General features: G+C 41.2%; 1 protein-coding gene across 12 annotated transcripts in view; it reads left to right on the top strand.

Annotated features, from left to right (window-relative positions):
- PDE1C (phosphodiesterase 1C) overlaps positions 1 to 17,176 on the top strand; it is a 276,106-nt gene that overhangs the window by 155,253 nt on the left and 103,677 nt on the right. For all 12 annotated transcript variants that reach the window (XR_004644508.1, XR_004644507.1, XR_004644506.1 and 9 more), the window contains exons 5-7: positions 1,265 to 1,331; positions 8,421 to 8,537; positions 12,522 to 12,662. Coding sequence is in view for 9 of the 12 variants with exons in the window: in XM_034761136.1 (XP_034617027.1) it covers positions 1,265 to 1,331; positions 8,421 to 8,537; positions 12,522 to 12,662 (325 nt within the window). In the remaining 3 variants the exon portion in view is untranslated. The remainder of the gene's footprint in view (positions 1 to 1,264; positions 1,332 to 8,420; positions 8,538 to 12,521; positions 12,663 to 17,176) is intronic.

Genomic DNA, 17,176 nt, shown 5'->3' with positions numbered 1-17,176 from the left:
TATTTCATTTAGCAAAAGCCTGGGATATCATGTATGGTAGACTTGTCACTGGTAATAACTGTATAAATATATTTTCATTAGGTCTTATGTTGTTTGCATGTAGAAAAGGGTGCAGTCTGCACCTATAGCCTTATTCAACAAAGCATTTAAGCATGTGTTGAACTTTGAGCACTTGTACAAACCCATTAAAGTCAATGGGACTTGAGCACACACTTCAGGTTTAACACATGCTCAAGTGCTTTGCTGAATCAGGGCATAGATGCTAATTACTAGAGCTGGGCAAAATCTTTTGTCCTAAACTTTTTTCAGTGAAAAATTTAGCTTTGACAACACTGAAATGTTTTGTGATTTTGTGTTGGTTTCACCAAGTTGTTTGTTTAGAGAAAAAACAACATATTCAGTAAAATTAAAAACATTTTGTTTCAATGTTTTCAAAGGAAAGCATTATGATTTTTTTGGTTCAAAATGACTTTTTGCTTCGCAATTTCCTTAAATTTTATTGTTTTAAAAATTCAAAAACATGAAATATACTCAAAACTGAACTGACACATTTAGTTTTCTGTTAAACAAAGTATTTCATTTGACCCAAATACACATTTTTTTTTATGTTTTAATTCACTGATTTTTTTTTTTTAATTCACTTTTGGTTCAATCCAAAGCAAATATTTATTTTGAGGTTTTGGACTTGCCAACAAGCCAAAAAAAAAAAAATCAAATTATTTACCCAGCTTTTCTGATTATGCTCTTTGCACACACAAACACAAGACTATATGGAGCTGTTTTAAAAAACAAAGTAAATCGGCAGGAAAAGCTGTACCATACAGGAGCTGAATAAGTCCAGTCAACAGATTTGATATGTTTACTGAAGCTCTATCTTGAAATGCATTCTGCCCTGGGCCAGCAAGGACTGAGAGGGTTGAAGATGCAGTTATTGTGGGAGAATAGGAAAGTCTTGCATTGCTGAAGAGCAGCCCCTCTGCTTGATTAAAATGAAGCAGATGCTGAGTGAAATCCCATCTGGTTTTACTTGTCCAGGAAGACTGTGGCCCTAGTATGTGTTGTGGAGTGGGAAGGATGTAAAATGAGGAAATTTGAGGTCATCCTTAGGACTGTAATAAAGATATGGACGATATGTACAGGGAAGGATGAAAGAAGAATTGCAATCCATTTTTCTTGAATAAATGATGTCTCCTGAAAAGAACTCAAATGAATCTTTGGTTTTCTATTTTGTTTCTCTGTTCATTTATTTATTTTATTTTGGTAGAATGTACAGACGGACATCAAATATGGTTGGCCTGAGCTACCCACCAGCTGTAATTGGAGTGCTAAAGGTAATACTGATAAAAGTGTCTTTTAACAAATGTTAGTAAGGCACTGTGATATTTTGGTGGGAGGTCTTTGAACTCACCCTCTCATTCTCTCTGAAGTTTAATATAATTCACAAACATTAATCATTTACTGACCTAAGGAAAAATCCTTCCTGTTGAGAAAAAACAGATCAAGGTTCTGGCCATTTTCAAGTAGTGAAGATGACCAGGAGGATAAGGTCATAGCTCTGTGGGAGGTTACAATACTCAGGGCAACTGAGAACTGAATGTGATGCTGAAATCAACTTGAGACTTTGATAGTAAATAAAGAAAACTACAATGCATGAGTTTGACTGAAGAGTAACTTGTTCCCAGTTGTGTGCTTTTAAATGGGAAGACTGAGATGTTATAGTGGTGATGTGTTACATTTGTGATTTCTGTTAATGTCAACAAGGACCACGGAGATCATGAAACCACTGGCAGTTTATGTGAACTATTGAGAAAAACCAGGCATGATGTCCTAATGGATAATGCCTTTATACAAGTCTCTGCTATATTAGTGATGAGTGAGTCAGCACAAACCTTTGTCTTTCTGTGTGTTGAACTGAAATATGCTTTGAAGAGATTCTGTCACTTCAGTACTATAGTTTAGCCTGTCTGTAGATTGGATACCCAGCCCTTCACAATGAGACAGGCACGGTGTTTCACATCTTACTATAGGCTCAACAAGGTAAGGGCTGAACAGCAGTCTTGTGTTTAAGGCATTGGAGTATGAGTCAGAAGACCTGAATTTGTTTTCCAGCTCTACCATAGACATGAGATATGTTCTACTCCAGTTGAAGTTAATAGGATAACTTCCTTTGAAGTAAATGGAGCAGGATCTAGCCCAGAATCTTTCTGTGCTTCAACCTCTTTATATGTAAAATGGAGGAACACTATTTCCCTGCAACACAGGAGAACAGTGAAGCCCAGGCACTTTGAAATCCTCCCTAAATGTAGGGCATTATGGTCCCGTCTTGCTTCTTTGGTGAAATCCTGCCCCCATGGGAGTCAATGCCAAAACTCCTGACTTCAACAGGGCCAGGATTTCACCCTTAGTGTTCTGAATTATTTTATCATGAAGCACTGAACAAGCATGGTTAACCTTCACTTTGGGTTTTTTTACATGAACAATTAGTTTGTGGCAAACTAGGGTGTGAATCTACCCGCACTAGACTGCCACGGTCTAACTGTTCATGTGCACTCTGCTGATCCGCATTAACAGTTTGATCTAGTCCTCTTTGAAACTGGACTGTGCAGGGAAGGATGTTTAGCAGACTGTTAATGTGCATCAGCAGGGTGTATATGAACAGTTACACCATGACAAGTTAGCCTGGGGTAGATTCACACCACAGCCTGCTGGGAACTATGTGTTTGTGTAGACAAGTGCTTAGAGCAACAGAACAGCTTTGAGAGGGTCTACACTCATTCAACTTCCCTCTTCCCTCCAAACACTGTTTGTCATGCTGAACCCTCATTCAATTAGTTTGTTTGTTTCTTGTAAACACAGAGCAAATTCTCTTTGCTGTATTGCTACATTTTGAACTATAATTCTGTACTTAAAAAACCCCAAAGCCTATGTTTTGATTGCTGACATTAAAAACTGGGACATTTCAGTTGTTCTCAAAGAAGTTCCTGGGATATAGAGACCATCATATGAAAAAGTAGGACTGACCTGGTAAAAATGGGGCACGCAATCACTTTACCGTTTGAAATCTGTGGCAAAACTCTTATTGAATTCACAACCATATATTCTTATTATTATTATGTTTCTTATTTTATTTTGAAAAGTTCCAATATTTGTATAAATTATAGATGTCTATACATACAAATACACATTATTATTGTTATTAACTCATTTGCTTCCTGACTGGTGTCAGTGACTTACAAACTAGAATAACCACCTAAAACCAGTGAAGCTTTGAAAAGGACTGTGTGGATGCTTTCTGCACTGTTTCCCCCCCATCTCTCCTACTCCCCACCCATTTTCTTGAATAGCTCAAAGAGTTTGGACTTAGTCTTTTGCAGGGGGGAGCATTCCCCCCTTTTATTTGCTTCTCTTGCCTTCACTGATAGTGTTTGAAAACCAAAAGCACAGTTTATGATTTCTCTTTTAAGGCTCAGTCCACAAATCACCTCTCTAAGAGCTTGACCGTGTCCTCAGAGCTTGTAAAATCAGTTGCTGTGTAGAAGATGATTTACCAACATATGTGAAAATGACTATCTGAGGGCAGGACTGAGACCCCAATGTCCCCTGTTGCTCTCTGACTCTTTCTGAGACATTCACCAGGCTCTGCATGGGTTTTTCACTCTGAGGCACAAGCTTGAACTTTCAAAGACTCTATATCCAATGCCATTCACTCCAGGAGGAGTTCTGCATGTGGGAGGTTTTGGGGATCAGGCCCAAATTATGGTTAGATGTAATCACAGTACTTTAGTCTTATTTAACTGTCCTGCTAGTTGGATAATGGCTGCATGGTACTTAAAGCTTATAAGCCTTGTTTGCATCTTTTCCTTCAGGGCTGATCTTAAGGGGCAGATGCTCAGCTGGTGTAAATTCTCATCGCTTCATGGCATCAATGGAGTGATGACCGTTTACACCAGCTGAAGGTCTGCCTCTACGTCTCTTACACAAATGCAGTTTCCAACGAGATTTTAGTCTTGCTAAAAGTGAAGGAATATTCCACCCAGAGTCTGTTGTTTAACAGCACTCAGCATAATGTTATGTCTAGCTGATCCCCTTCCTCGTTCTGGGACGTGGCGCCAAAGCCATCCCCATACGCTTGCATAAATAAAATGCAATCGTCTTTCTTTTTCAATTAAAGTGCCTTGGGGAATTGGGAGCCAACCTGCAACAGAGATTAAGTGTGGAGGATAACGTCCAATTTAAAGATGTAAATCTTTACTGCACAGTTAAAGGAGTGTAATTCAGATAGGCATGAATATGTTCATGCTGGCAGCACCACAAAGTTCTCAGTAATCAGGAATGCTGGTCTCAGGCCAAAGATGGCTGCACTGCTGATCTGTATATCATTCTCCCAGCTATACCTTCTCTAGCACCTTTTCTTATTTTGCTTGGGAGAGAGGGCACATGATATTTCAAAAACACCTCACTCTTGGACAAAACATAACTATGGGCTATATCCCACAAGGTGCTGAGTGCTCTCAGTTCCCACTGACTTCAGTAGGTGGCGATGGTGCTCAGTGCTTTGTTCAGAATCTTGCCGAATTGAATCTTTTAAACTAAGATTAATGCTTACTCCTACTGTACCCACCACCTCTCCACCCTGAACCTTGCTATATAATTTATAATTCAGTAGACAGCGTAGGGGGAAATCTCCCAACTGAATGTGGATATCTACCCCTCTTACCAACGTTAACACTACTGTGATTTTTCTCCTACTCTGTTTTATTCAGTAGAGCCTGAGGAAACATATGTAGGGTAAAAAAAAGTTGAAGAAAATTAGGGCCATGTTAATTCTTGGATATTCAATGACATGTGTCAGAGTAGCAGCCGTGTTAGTCTGTATCCGCAAAAAGAACAGGAGTACTTGTGGCACCTTAGAGACTAACAAATTTATTAGAGCATAAGCTTTCGTGGACTACAGCCCACTTCTTCGGATACATACAGAGTGGAATAAATATTGAGGAGATATATATACACACATACGGAGAGCATAAACAGGTGGGAGTTGTCTTACCAACTCTAAGAGGCCAATTAAGTAAGAGGGAAAAAAAACTTTTGAAGTGATAATCAAGATAGCCCAGTACAGACAGTTTGATAAGTCCACTCTGTATGCATCCGAAGAAGTGGGCTGTAGTCCACAAAAGCTTATGCTCTAATAAATTTGTTAGTCTCTAAGGTGCCACAAGTACTCCTGTTCTAATAACATGTGTGACGTAGGAGTGATGAACCAGCATGAACTGAACACCATTTGGATCTGGTTTTCAGCATTACTGGAGGGAGAGGGTGTCTAATTGTTTCCCCACTATTCCTTACATTTTTATATTTTTGTATTTATTTTATGTCTTTAAATTGCAATTGAAATAAAACCCACCCATTTAAAAAGTTGTAGGCTCCCTGACACTAAACTTATACTAGCGTAATGATGAGAGGTTTCAGTGTGGTAGCCATGTTAGTCTGTATCAGCAAATGATGGGCATTCAGCATAATTAAATACACATAATTAAATATACAGGTAACAAATTTATTGAGTGTTTGACTTTTGATACTATTTTCTAATTCAATGAATAAAACTATTGAAAAGATAAATGTACTTTTTTGTTCAGATAGAGCCCTCAGTGCTGCATAGAGCCCTCCCAGTGGTATTTGAAATTGGCTATATAAATAGGTCAGTGTTAAATAACAGGATGGGGAAGGAAGATGTGGGAGATGTTGCAGGAATACATATAGCTTTGTGCTTTGTGGGCTTGGTCTGTTGTATTAATTTAGATGGAATGTATGGCCCCAAAGGTGTTAATATGACACAGTCACTGTCCAACATTTGCGGTTTGGTAAACAGAGACCGCAGCCTGCTTAGTACCAAGGCAAAAACACCATTAAAAATCCATTTTACCTTTTATTAAAGATAGAGGGAAAAAAAAGGAAAAACCGTTAAAACATTTAAAATGTAAAGTATTAAATGAGGTTTTCATTTTAACAACATCCCTGGTTCCCTTTCCTCTTAGCTGTAGAGTCTTTAGAAGGAATATCCCCCTGTTTGACAGTCTTTTAGATTGCTTTAAATATGGCAATAACTGGCCTTTTTGGGGAAAAGAGCTGAAGTTAGTTGAGAGAAGCTGGAACTGTTGTTAAAGTTTAATCCTGTATCCTAGAAGGCAAAACAAGGCAAATATACGCAAGAGAGGAGAGAAAAGAACAGCAAAGACAGAAAATGCAGCTTCCATCTCTGGTATTAACTTTAGTTGCAACTTCGCTGCTGGAGATATACAGGTAGGGTACATGGTCTTATTAGCCACTCTGAGACCTGGCAAACTCGTACCAGCATCGAGTCATTTAGGGCACTGCTTGTATTTGCCATTCTGGTCACAGGCTTACAGCAGTGTTGCAAAATATACAGTCTTGGTCAGCTAAGCCAGACCCTTATTAGACAAGACAAAAGGCGAGAGATAGGAAAGCTAAGAAACAAGGCATGGAAGAAAAAGGACTCTGTGTGTGTGTGTGTGTGTGTGTGTGTGTGTGTGTGTGTGTGTGTGTGTGTGTGTGTGTGTGTGTGTGAGAAAGAGAGAGAGTGTCAGACTCACATCCCAGTTGGGATTGAGCTGGTGGAAGTAGCGATATCATCTGGCTCCTGCTCTCTGGCCTGGTTTGGTTAGGACATCTCTCAGAATCAGGATGACAAAGGCCCAGTAATATTATGGTAGATCACAGGGTCACAGGAGACAGCGGAGGTGGCAGCCATCATGGTAAAACTTGCTCCTTCACTGTTCTCCTGTCTCTGTCAGTGATTGTTTGCAATCAGGTTCTTCTGCTAATTTCCCCAAAGTCTTTTTCTTTTTAAGAATCCTAAAAAGGAGGAATGGGAGGAATGGCCTATCCCCTCATTAATTTGTTCACTAGTTAAGCCTAATTTCTGACACACCAATTTTGGTCCATTGATTTTTGCTCCCATACTACTTTTTTTTTTTTTTTTTTATTAAGCATGATCTTAACACAGTCCATGAATTATACCAATAGGCCTTTTTTATTTGGATGAATTCAGTCTTTCTGCCTTCCTTTTGCACCTTTTCCCATCAACATTTGTTGTTCTAGGTTATTGTGACCTTTTATAATCTTTCATTCACTTTTTAGTTTTACAGACATGGTCATTCTAAGGTCACTTCTACATCCTTTCCACCCTTGCTCAGTGGAAATGTAATGATTCCTTTGCCAGGGGTGTCTTTACATTCTCAGAGGTGGGGACCAGAACTGATCCTATGTGCTTGGTGTTTGCCAGTTAAGACAATCTCAGTTTTCACTCAGACTCTCTGGCAAGCTCCTTCAGTGGGTGTTTGCCTAGTGAATTAGTAAAAACTGAGTAACAGCCAGTGGAAATTGGACCTCAGGCATCAGATATTTCTTCCGTTATTTTGCCACAAGAGAAACTGCTCTTTCTGTGTTTCTAGGTCAGACTGAAGCCTGAAATGTATTTCATGCTTCGGGGAGCCTCTTCTTGTGAGAACTGCAGAGGGAGACTCTGCAGACTTGAGAGGTTCTGATACAACAGGTGCCTTTAAAATCTCAACATTCACCATTCTAAGTTGGCCCAGTATCCACAGTTTTGTCCTAGACTTAGGAGAAAGCACAGAACTGCAACCAATGCAGAGACAGATGCTGAATATGCAACAGTGCCAACTGTAGACTGTGTAGGCATCGTAATGGTAGGGTGCTTATCCAAACCAGGATTCCAAAACTTTTGACATTCAGCCTTTGCGGATCGTAGTTAGATATCAGGAGTGACCATAATTTAAAAAAATCATTTCTGAATGTATATTCTTTGTTAAACTCCTGCCATATCTACCATGATCGTAACACATTGCAGGGTAAAATAAAACAGGGGTTCTCAAACTTCATTGCACTGCAACCCTGCTCTATACAAAAATTACTATACGACCCTGGCGTGGGAGAGGGGGGAATGAAGCCTGAGTCTGCCCAAGCCTCGTTGCCCTGGGCAGGGGGGCCTAAAGCTGAAGCCGAAGGGCTTCAGCCCCAGGTGGGGAGCTTGTAACCTGAGCCTCACCAACCACGGGTGAAGCCCTCAGGCTTCAGCTTTGTCTCTAGGCAGTGAGGCTCGGGCTTTGGCCCCAAACTGCAGCAAGTCTAATGCCAGCTCTGGTAACCCCATTAAAATGGGGTTGGGACCCGCTTTGGGGTCCCGACCAGCAGTTTGAGAACCGCTGAAATAGAACATGCTCTGATGAAAGGAAATTAGAGTAATCCAGAAGCAGTTATGATTTTTTTTCATATTCCGCAAAATTATGCTTTCCTGATTGTCAAAGATTTAAAGCGGCAGAAATTGCATTGTAATTATAAAAGAAATGGCTGTATTAACACCTTTTTTCCACACCTTGCAGAATGTAGACAAGTGGTCCTTTGATGTATTTGCACTGAATGATGCTAGCGGGGATCATGCGCTGAAATTCATTTTCTACGAACTTCTCACACGCTACGATCTGATCAGCCGTTTCAAGGTTAGTAAATCTGAGATGAGACTTTTCTTCCCAACTCCCCAGAAGATCATGGAAGGAAATAAACTCAAACTTTATTCAACCTATGTTCCACCCATACTTTTATTGTAACTTTTACTATGTTGGAGCAGTAGTTCCCCCCCAATATGATTAAAATACTTTCCTGTGCGCTACAAATGTCTGCTAAACCATGCATTTAATTGGACTGGGGTCCAAATATGTTCCCTTCAAAGTCAACAAGAAACTTTTTTGGACTTTTGCGGGGCTGCATCACAGTCCTGGAATAATGATAGGTTTCAGAGTAGCAGCTGTGTTAGTCTGTATCCGCAAAAACAACTAGAGTACTTGTGGCACCTTAGAGACTAACAAATTTATTTGAGCATAAGCTTTTGTGGGCTACAGCCCATTTCATCGGATGCATGTAGCCAACGAAAGCTTATGCTGAAATAAATTTGTTAGTCTCTAAGGTGCCACAAGTACTCCTGTTCTTTTAGTCCTGGAATATAATTCAGTCACATTTCCTCTTCAAGAATGAGCTGTGTTTTCACCATTTCAAGAGATTGACATGTTGTACTTGAGTCCCTCATCATGATAGAAATTACAGCTTAGATGAGTCCATCACCAAGTAACTGTAATTTTTAAGAGAGATCCTGGCTAAACTGTACCTGGAACATTGGGAATACCCAACTGTACTCCTGTGTGCTGTAAAAATCTTCAGATTTAGTCACTGTATGAACACTACTGATAGTTGATTGAACAACTTGTACTGGCTACAGGTTCATGTTTAGAGTTATCGAATTACCGATGCAATGAATGCATTTTAAAAGATTTTTCAATGGGGGATGCAGGGGGTTTAAAATCTCAGGATACATTTAATCTTGGCCACTCTTCAGAGCTGGGACTGTCATCTTCAGTATGGATACTGCTACAATCTAAATAGTAAACCCTTTCTTGTCTCCCCTCAAAATTAAATATTGCTATTTCTCTTGCTTCCTATCAAGCATGCCATGTTCATAATTGTGACGGGTTGGATCCCCCTTACGGGTGCCACCTGATGTACTGGAGTCCCACTGAGCCCACCTGTCCCACCAGCCTGGGTTCTCCTTACTCTGTGCTGCTGTGACAGGCTCTCAGGCCCCCTTCTGGCACACACACACATAGGGACACACCCAGCTGTAGAGTCACACAGAGTCTGCAATCAGCTCTCTGTGGAAGGACTCAGCTCGGGGAATTGCCCAGCACTCCGGTGCACACACCTTCTGGAGTGTAAACCCAAAATTTTATTATCTTGTACTGTATAGAGATCTATACAGCGTAAGCTCATGAAATTCGCTCCCTCCCTCAATGTGGAGGAAGATATGCACAGCTTTTTGTTGTCCCCCACCAGTTATGAACTGCACAAACTGGGTTTTGGAATAAACAAAAAACAAGTTTATTAATTACAAAAGGTAAATTAAGTGATAGCAAACAGATCAAAGCAGATTACTGAGCAAATAAAACAAAACACATAAACTAAGCTTAATACACTAAGGAATACAGGCTACAAATAATTTCTCATCCTAAATGTTGTTTCAAGCAGATTGAAGAGTTTCTTGAAGGTAAACTGCACCACATGCAGCTTAAATCTCCAAGCATTCCTTTTACAGGCTGACCTTTCTTGCCTGGGTTCAGCCCCTGCCTCCCCCAACTCAGTTCCCTTGTTTCTTCAGGTGTTTTCAGCAGTCTTCCTTCTTGGGCAGGGAGGCAATGGAGAAGAGCCTAGATTAACTCACTCCCCAGCCTTAAATAGGATTTGTATATGGCAGGAATACTTTGTTTCCTAGTTTGACTCCCAGCCCCTTCCCTTGGAAAAGTACCAGCATTTCAAGATGCTATCCTGTACCAGGTGACATGATCACATGACCCTGCAGTGTCACAGCAGCATCTTAAGAAACTTCTCAGGAAGGAGGGAGATTAGTATTTTCACAGTCCTACTGTCCTTCCTAATGGCCCATCCAGGCTGATTGCATACTGTCTGGTGTGCGTTCCCCAAGTATACACACAGTTGTAACTGTTACATGGTCAATATTCCTAACTTCAGATACAGAAATTATACATGCGTACAAATTGGATAATCACATTCAGTAGATCATAACCTTTCCAATGATACCTCACATGGCCCGTCTTGCGTAAAACATATCTTAGTTATGCCATATTCATTTAATAACAATATTTCTATGAAGAATATGGGGCATAATGTTACAATGATACATCTATTCTGACTAGAATTTGTACTTTTCAAAAAGAAGCTCTATGAATGATTAGTCTTGTTGTTTTGTAAGCATTTGATCAAGTCCTTGAACTAGAACACAGAAACCCTTTTATCACTTTCCCCACATAAATTTCATTCACAGAGCCAACTACCAAAGTCTGCTTCATTCAGCCTTTCAGATCTGTTCAAGTTTCATTTCTGCACAGTTGACCAGAGCTATCAACAAGATAGTAATAGAGATATACTGTACATCTGAGGGCCTACTTACCAAGCTCTCTTTCTCTTCATTTAGGCAAATACTGTACCCTTATCTTCCTTGACAGATCTTTGCTTGTCCTGCCACCACTCAAGCTTTACATTACTTCTTCAGCTGTATGCAGAGCATGAATCATTTCAAGCCTTCAGTTCTGTTGAGGTCTTGAGGCTGTTGCAATAATGGAAGTAGTTGCACCACTGGTACTATTTCTAAATTCACCTGCCCTTATTTTCCCTTACACTTTTGAGAGGATACCTCATTCCAGTGTGCTGTGTATGCTGAATGTTGCCACTGACCTCATTCTCTAGAGTCTTGAGTTTCATAGCTTGGGAAAGGAATTAAACACTCAAGCATAAATATTGGTGACCTAGTGGTGTCCAGATCCAGATGCTGCCAAAGCTGGGTTTTATATTCCAGCCTTGGATAGTATTCTCAATTAAATCTGGAACATGAACAAAAATGGTGGAAACCTCACAAGGAAAAAATAACTGTTGTCATGAGATTTTCATCCTTTTGCCTTGGCCAAATTCTTTCTCTGACCCATACTTCCCTGGCACCTGTCTTGCCCAGAGGGTCCCACTCACTACTGTTGTCTTCTGAGAAGAGCCCCACAAGTCTCCCCTCTTTGGGCTGCTTTTTCAGGGACTGCCCCATATCCAAAGAGGATCTTCCCAGAATAGTCAGATTCTGCCTCCCTCTTCCCCTCACACACACTCCCACCATGCACACACAAGGCAGAGTTGTTTACAGTTTGCTTCTGGCTGGTAGTGCCACTGAAAGTACAGATCCAGATAGCCACCACACAAGAACTTCAGAAATTGTAGTTCTGAACATGTGGTACTAGCATTGGAGAGCAGATGTTGCCATTCCCTTAAATGTGTGGTTGGACTAGTGACATTCTCCTCCCCAGGAAATCGCTAAATTCTGCGCTCACCTATGTGTATAGTACTACTATTGGAGTGAGTGAGTGTTGCAAACCTGTACCGTGTCTGAGGGCAGAATTTGGGAAATAGTTACTAAACAGAGACTTGGGTAAATAATGCTTCTTATGGAATATTTCAGTGTAGCTGTAATATGTGCCATTAAAAATCTAAGCCATGAATTGTGGAGCAATGATGTTTAACAATGGGTCATGATAGAACAGACATACACTTTGTGACCTGTATTGAAACATTTCTTCAAGGGCAATCAATCAAGGTCTGTCTGTTTTTTTTATTCTGCATTATGTCTTCAAACAGGCACGTAGTAGTGTACTGTCTTGTTAATGTGTATGTGTGTGTGATTCATCCCTGATATGATTAGGAATGGGTAAACTTCTTGATTTACTGTCAGTTTCCACAGTGCCTGCTAAGGTGTTTTAGGCGATTTATTTATGTATAGACCACATTTTGGGGCACTAGATGAAAGTTACTCATAAAAATGCTAATAATTGAAGATAATTCTGTCCTCAGTGCCTTTAACTTCATGTTTCCTTTTTTAGATTCCCATTTCTGCTCTTGTCTCCTTTGTGGAAGCACTGGAAGTTGGATACAGCAAACATAAAAATCCTTATCACAATCTAATGCACGCAGCAGATGTTACACAGACTGTACATTATCTCCTTTTTAAGACAGGTGTGGCGGTAAGTACATGAATACCAGAACAATGAGACTGCAGCATTTGTGCTCATTAAAGAGATTATACACAGTAGAAACTATTCCTACTGTAGATGAACTTGTCATTTCTAAGTGCCATGAAAATGAAAAGTGCTCTGTTGGTGCTCGGTATTATTGGAGAACTTGGATATGGTGAAATTCCTTTTATAGTGATCTTGGATATAGTGAAATTCTGTTTATAATGATCATGGAGTGGAAGGATGGTCTTGTGGGTGGGGTGCTAATCTTGGGAAACCTGTGATCAATTCCCTACTCAGCCACAGACTCCCTGTGTGACCTTGGGCAAGTCATTTAGTCTCTTTGTGCCTCAGTTCCCCATCTTCAAAATGGGGATAATATTATTTACAAGGGTGTTGTGAAGATAAACACATTAAAGACACTGAGAATCTCAGATGGTGTGGTGATGGAAGCTATACAAATATCTACAATAGATTGGTTATACTGAAACTCTAGGGAAGTAGAATGGCACAATCCCTCCTTGATAGAACTGGTGTAGGCCTTGCCTCCTTTTGTCTCCTTTGAGGTGATGCGTGCCCATAGGGTACCTGGAGGGGGTGCAGACCCTGCATTTAACTATGATTAACAGTCAGGAAAACCTACAGCAAGAGAGACTAAAGACGCTAAATCTGTTTAGATTAACAAAGAGAAGGTTAAAAGATGACTTGATCGTGTCCTATAAGTACCTACACAGGAAAAAGATATCTGGTTACAGAGGGTTCTTTAATGTACCAGACAAAGATAGAGAAAAATTAAGTGACTGGAAGCTGAAGCAAGACAAATTCAAATTGGAAGTGCAAGTATATAACAATGAACAATGTACTTTGGAACAATGTACTTAGTAACATGGTGAATCCTCCATTGCTTGAAGTCATTAAATCAAGACTGGATAGCTTTCTAAAATATCTGCTCTAGCCCAACCAGAAGTTATGGGCTTGGTGAAATTCTATGGTCTAGGCTATGCAGAAGGTCAGACTAGATTATCATAGGGTCTTTTCTCACCCTAACGTCCATGAATGAATGCCCTTGAGTGCAGGGAATATCATTGTCCTTGGCTCTTGTACCAGCAAGGAGAGAGGCATGGATCTCAGTGAAAAGGACTTCAGTAACTCAGCCAGAGGTTAGAGGTCTATCACAAGAGTTGGGAAGGTGAGGTTCTGTGGCCTGCAATGCACAGGAGGTCAGACTAGATCAGGGGTGGGCAAACTATGGCCCAGGGGCCACAACCAGCCCTTCAGACACTTTAATCCAGCCCTCGAGGTCCCGCTGGGGAGCGGAGTCTGGGGCTTTCCCTGCTCCATGTGTGCTGTGGCTCTGCACGGCTCCCAGAAGCAGCGGCATGTCCCTGCTCCTATGCATAGGGACAGCCAGAGGGCTGTGCACGTTGCTCCTGCCCCAAGTGCCGCCCCCACAGCTCCCATTGGCCAGGAACTGCGGCCAATGGGAGATGCAGGGGCAGCACTTGTGGATGGGGCAGCATGCAGAGCTGCCTGGCCACGCTGCCGCTTAGGAGCCAGAGAGGGGACATGCCGCTGCTTCTGAGAGCTGCTTGAGGTAAGCGCCGCCCGGAGCCTGCACCCTGACCCTCTCCCACGCCCCATCCCTGATCCCCCTCCCACCCTCTGAACCCCTTGGTCCCAGCACAGAGCAACCTCCTGCACCCCAAGCCCTCATCCCCAACCCCACCCCAGAGCCTGCACCCCGAGCTGGAGTCCCCACCCTCCCCACACACCCCAACCCGCTGCCCCAGCCTGGAGCCCCCACCTGCACCCTGAACTCCTCATTTTTGGTCCCACCCCAGAGCCCACACCCCTAGCTGGAGCCCTCACCCCCTCTTGCACCCCAACCCTGAATTTCATGAGCATTCATGGCCCACCATACAATTTCAAAAATTTTTCATTGAAACAGTTTTCTGTCAGAACACTTTATTTGGAGGAAACTGAATTTTTTTGCTGTGAAGTTGTACTTATTTTGGAAAAGTTTTGTTTCAGAAAAAAATTGGAAAAAAGAAATGTCAAAAATGACAAAGATGGGATGTTTTGACATTTTCAGAAAGAAAATGTTTGATTTTTGTTTTGTTTTGGAATGAGTCTGTTTTAAATTTACTTTTATTTATATGAAAATGCTTGGAATTGAAAAGAAACATTTCAAATTTATCAAAACAAAATGCTTCAGTTGACCCAAAACAAAAACAAAAATTTAAATTTCGTTCAGTAAAATAGACATTTTGGTTTTTCTTCCCAATTTTGGATGAAACTATTTTTTCTGAAAGCTTGACATTTTTCATGGAAGGGAAAATCCATTTTCCAACCCATGCTAATTAGTATACAATTGAATGAATTGGTTGCTGTTCCTGTGACTGGTATGTTGTTAAATTAAATTTTACTGTGCTTTATTTTTATTTAAATATGGTTCATTTACTGCTTTTTAGAAACAGCCTACTTAAGCAGATACAATTGTGTTTGGCATTGACTCCTCCCATTGCAACTTTCGAATAAAAACCAAAAGAGCCTTAGATTTCAACTGAAAAGTATCTTTTACATAACATCCTTTGATTCTTCAGAGTTTATTATTAAAATTGTAATATTAGGAAGAAGATAAAGAAACTCCCAGTTGCAAATGACTCAGCATTATTAGGCCTGTTCTACACTAAAAAGTTAAGTGGACCCAGTTATGTCATTCAGGGGTGTGAAAAATCCACACCTACTGAGCTAACCCCCAATGTAGACAACAGTAGGTAGGTGGTAGAATTCTTCTGTCAACCCAACTACCACCTCTCGGGGAGGTGGATTGCCTATACCAATGGAAAAACCCCACCCATTAGTGTAGGGAGTGTTTACACTGAAGCACTATGGTGGCACAGCTGTTTTTGTTCTGTTGTAGCTTTTCAAGTGTACAAAAGCCCATAGTAATGCTTGCATCTTCCTCCTCTCTTGTTGGTAAGACTTTAGTCCTCCTTTTCCCCAGCTGATAAATGTTGGAGATGATGTTAATTTCTGAGATTGCAACAGGGAGACCTAAAGAAATACTAAATCTCCTGTGCTGACTGTTAATAAAAATTTCAGTACAAACATAATGCCTGATTCCAGTCTCACTCCTACCAGTTACTTCTGATTTCACTAAAGTAACTGAGATAAGATTCAGACCCACAACTAACTCCTACAAACCAGTCTAATATTCCTAACTGTTTCACTGCAGATATTTAGCATGTAGGTTAAAGAAAACCCACTGAAGGACATAAATAATAAGGATATTAAAACCATGTTTAATGTGAATTGCATTATGATGGTGAATCAATTGATTTCCTTTCCTCAAACAGCATAAGGGTGGCACTCTTCCTACTTCCTACAATGCAGTTCTGCTCAGAAAAGTGACTGTGTAAAAATGGCTCCTACTTATTCAACAGACCTACTGCCCATGTGTTTTCAGGGTCATATTTGTTACTTTACTATTTTTGGCATGTTAGTGCTGTAGCACCATCACAACCATAGGAGAGTGAGCTGCATTCTTTTCTAGCTCATGCATCACCAACAGAACTCTGTAATTTCCATATTCTGCTCTCTATTACACTTGTCTGACCCCACTGAAGACAGCAGGGCTATGCAGATGTGATAAAAGGCAGAATTTGAAGGATATGATATAACCACAGAATCTGGCCTGTTGAATCGTCATACTGATGACCAGGACCGTCACCTTGTCTGGTGAAGGGGCTTGTGTGTTCCAATGATCCTCAGAGCTAAGTTGTCAGGAGCTTCATGCTCCTGGTAGGGTCTCCCAAGGCAAACAAGTATGATGGGGGGTTACAAAGCACGGTCCAATCCCCCAAGTCCTCAACGGTGGATCAGTCCTCGGATCTCTACGGCTGTGAAAGTGGATGAAGGCTGCAGCAAGTGGAGATCTCCAGTCGTCTCGGACTTTCCCTGTCACTTGGCCCCAGACCTCCAACTTGTCATGACCGTGTGGTTGCTACAGGCACACCACGTTAAAAGCTTCCCCATGTTAAAATAAATCACGCACAGGCTTCTAGCACGGGGAATAACACCTTTCCAACCTTCTAAGCCCTGCAACAAAGGACTAGTGGTGACGGGGACAGGATTAGTGAATCTGGCAGTCTCTAGCCATGAATCTGCACGTAGGTGGTAGTAGTTAAATGGTCATCTGGCACCTGGACTGAGACAGGGTGCAATTTGGCAGCTACTATTGTGACTGAGCAGTCCTCTTTAGGATCCCTTCTGCTCACCCCGCATGGGGAGAAGACTAGAAAAGGCGCTCTAAACCTGGGCTGTCTCATACACTCCTGGCTGGATTACCGCGTCCACTGGGATCACTCTGCCTGCGATCAAAGCTATAAAAAGACAGTGACTTTTGCTACATGGAATGTTCTCACCCTGATGGATAACAAAGATAATGTACAGCTGGAAAGAAGAACTGCTATCATTGCCAGGGAACTTGCGAGATATAACATCGACGTCACTGCCCTGAG

This window comes from Trachemys scripta, chromosome 2 (genome assembly GCF_013100865.1).
Source record: "Trachemys scripta elegans isolate TJP31775 chromosome 2, CAS_Tse_1.0, whole genome shotgun sequence".
NCBI lineage: Eukaryota > Metazoa > Chordata > Testudines > Emydidae > Trachemys > Trachemys scripta.
This window is presented reverse-complemented; position numbering and strand designations above follow the sequence as displayed.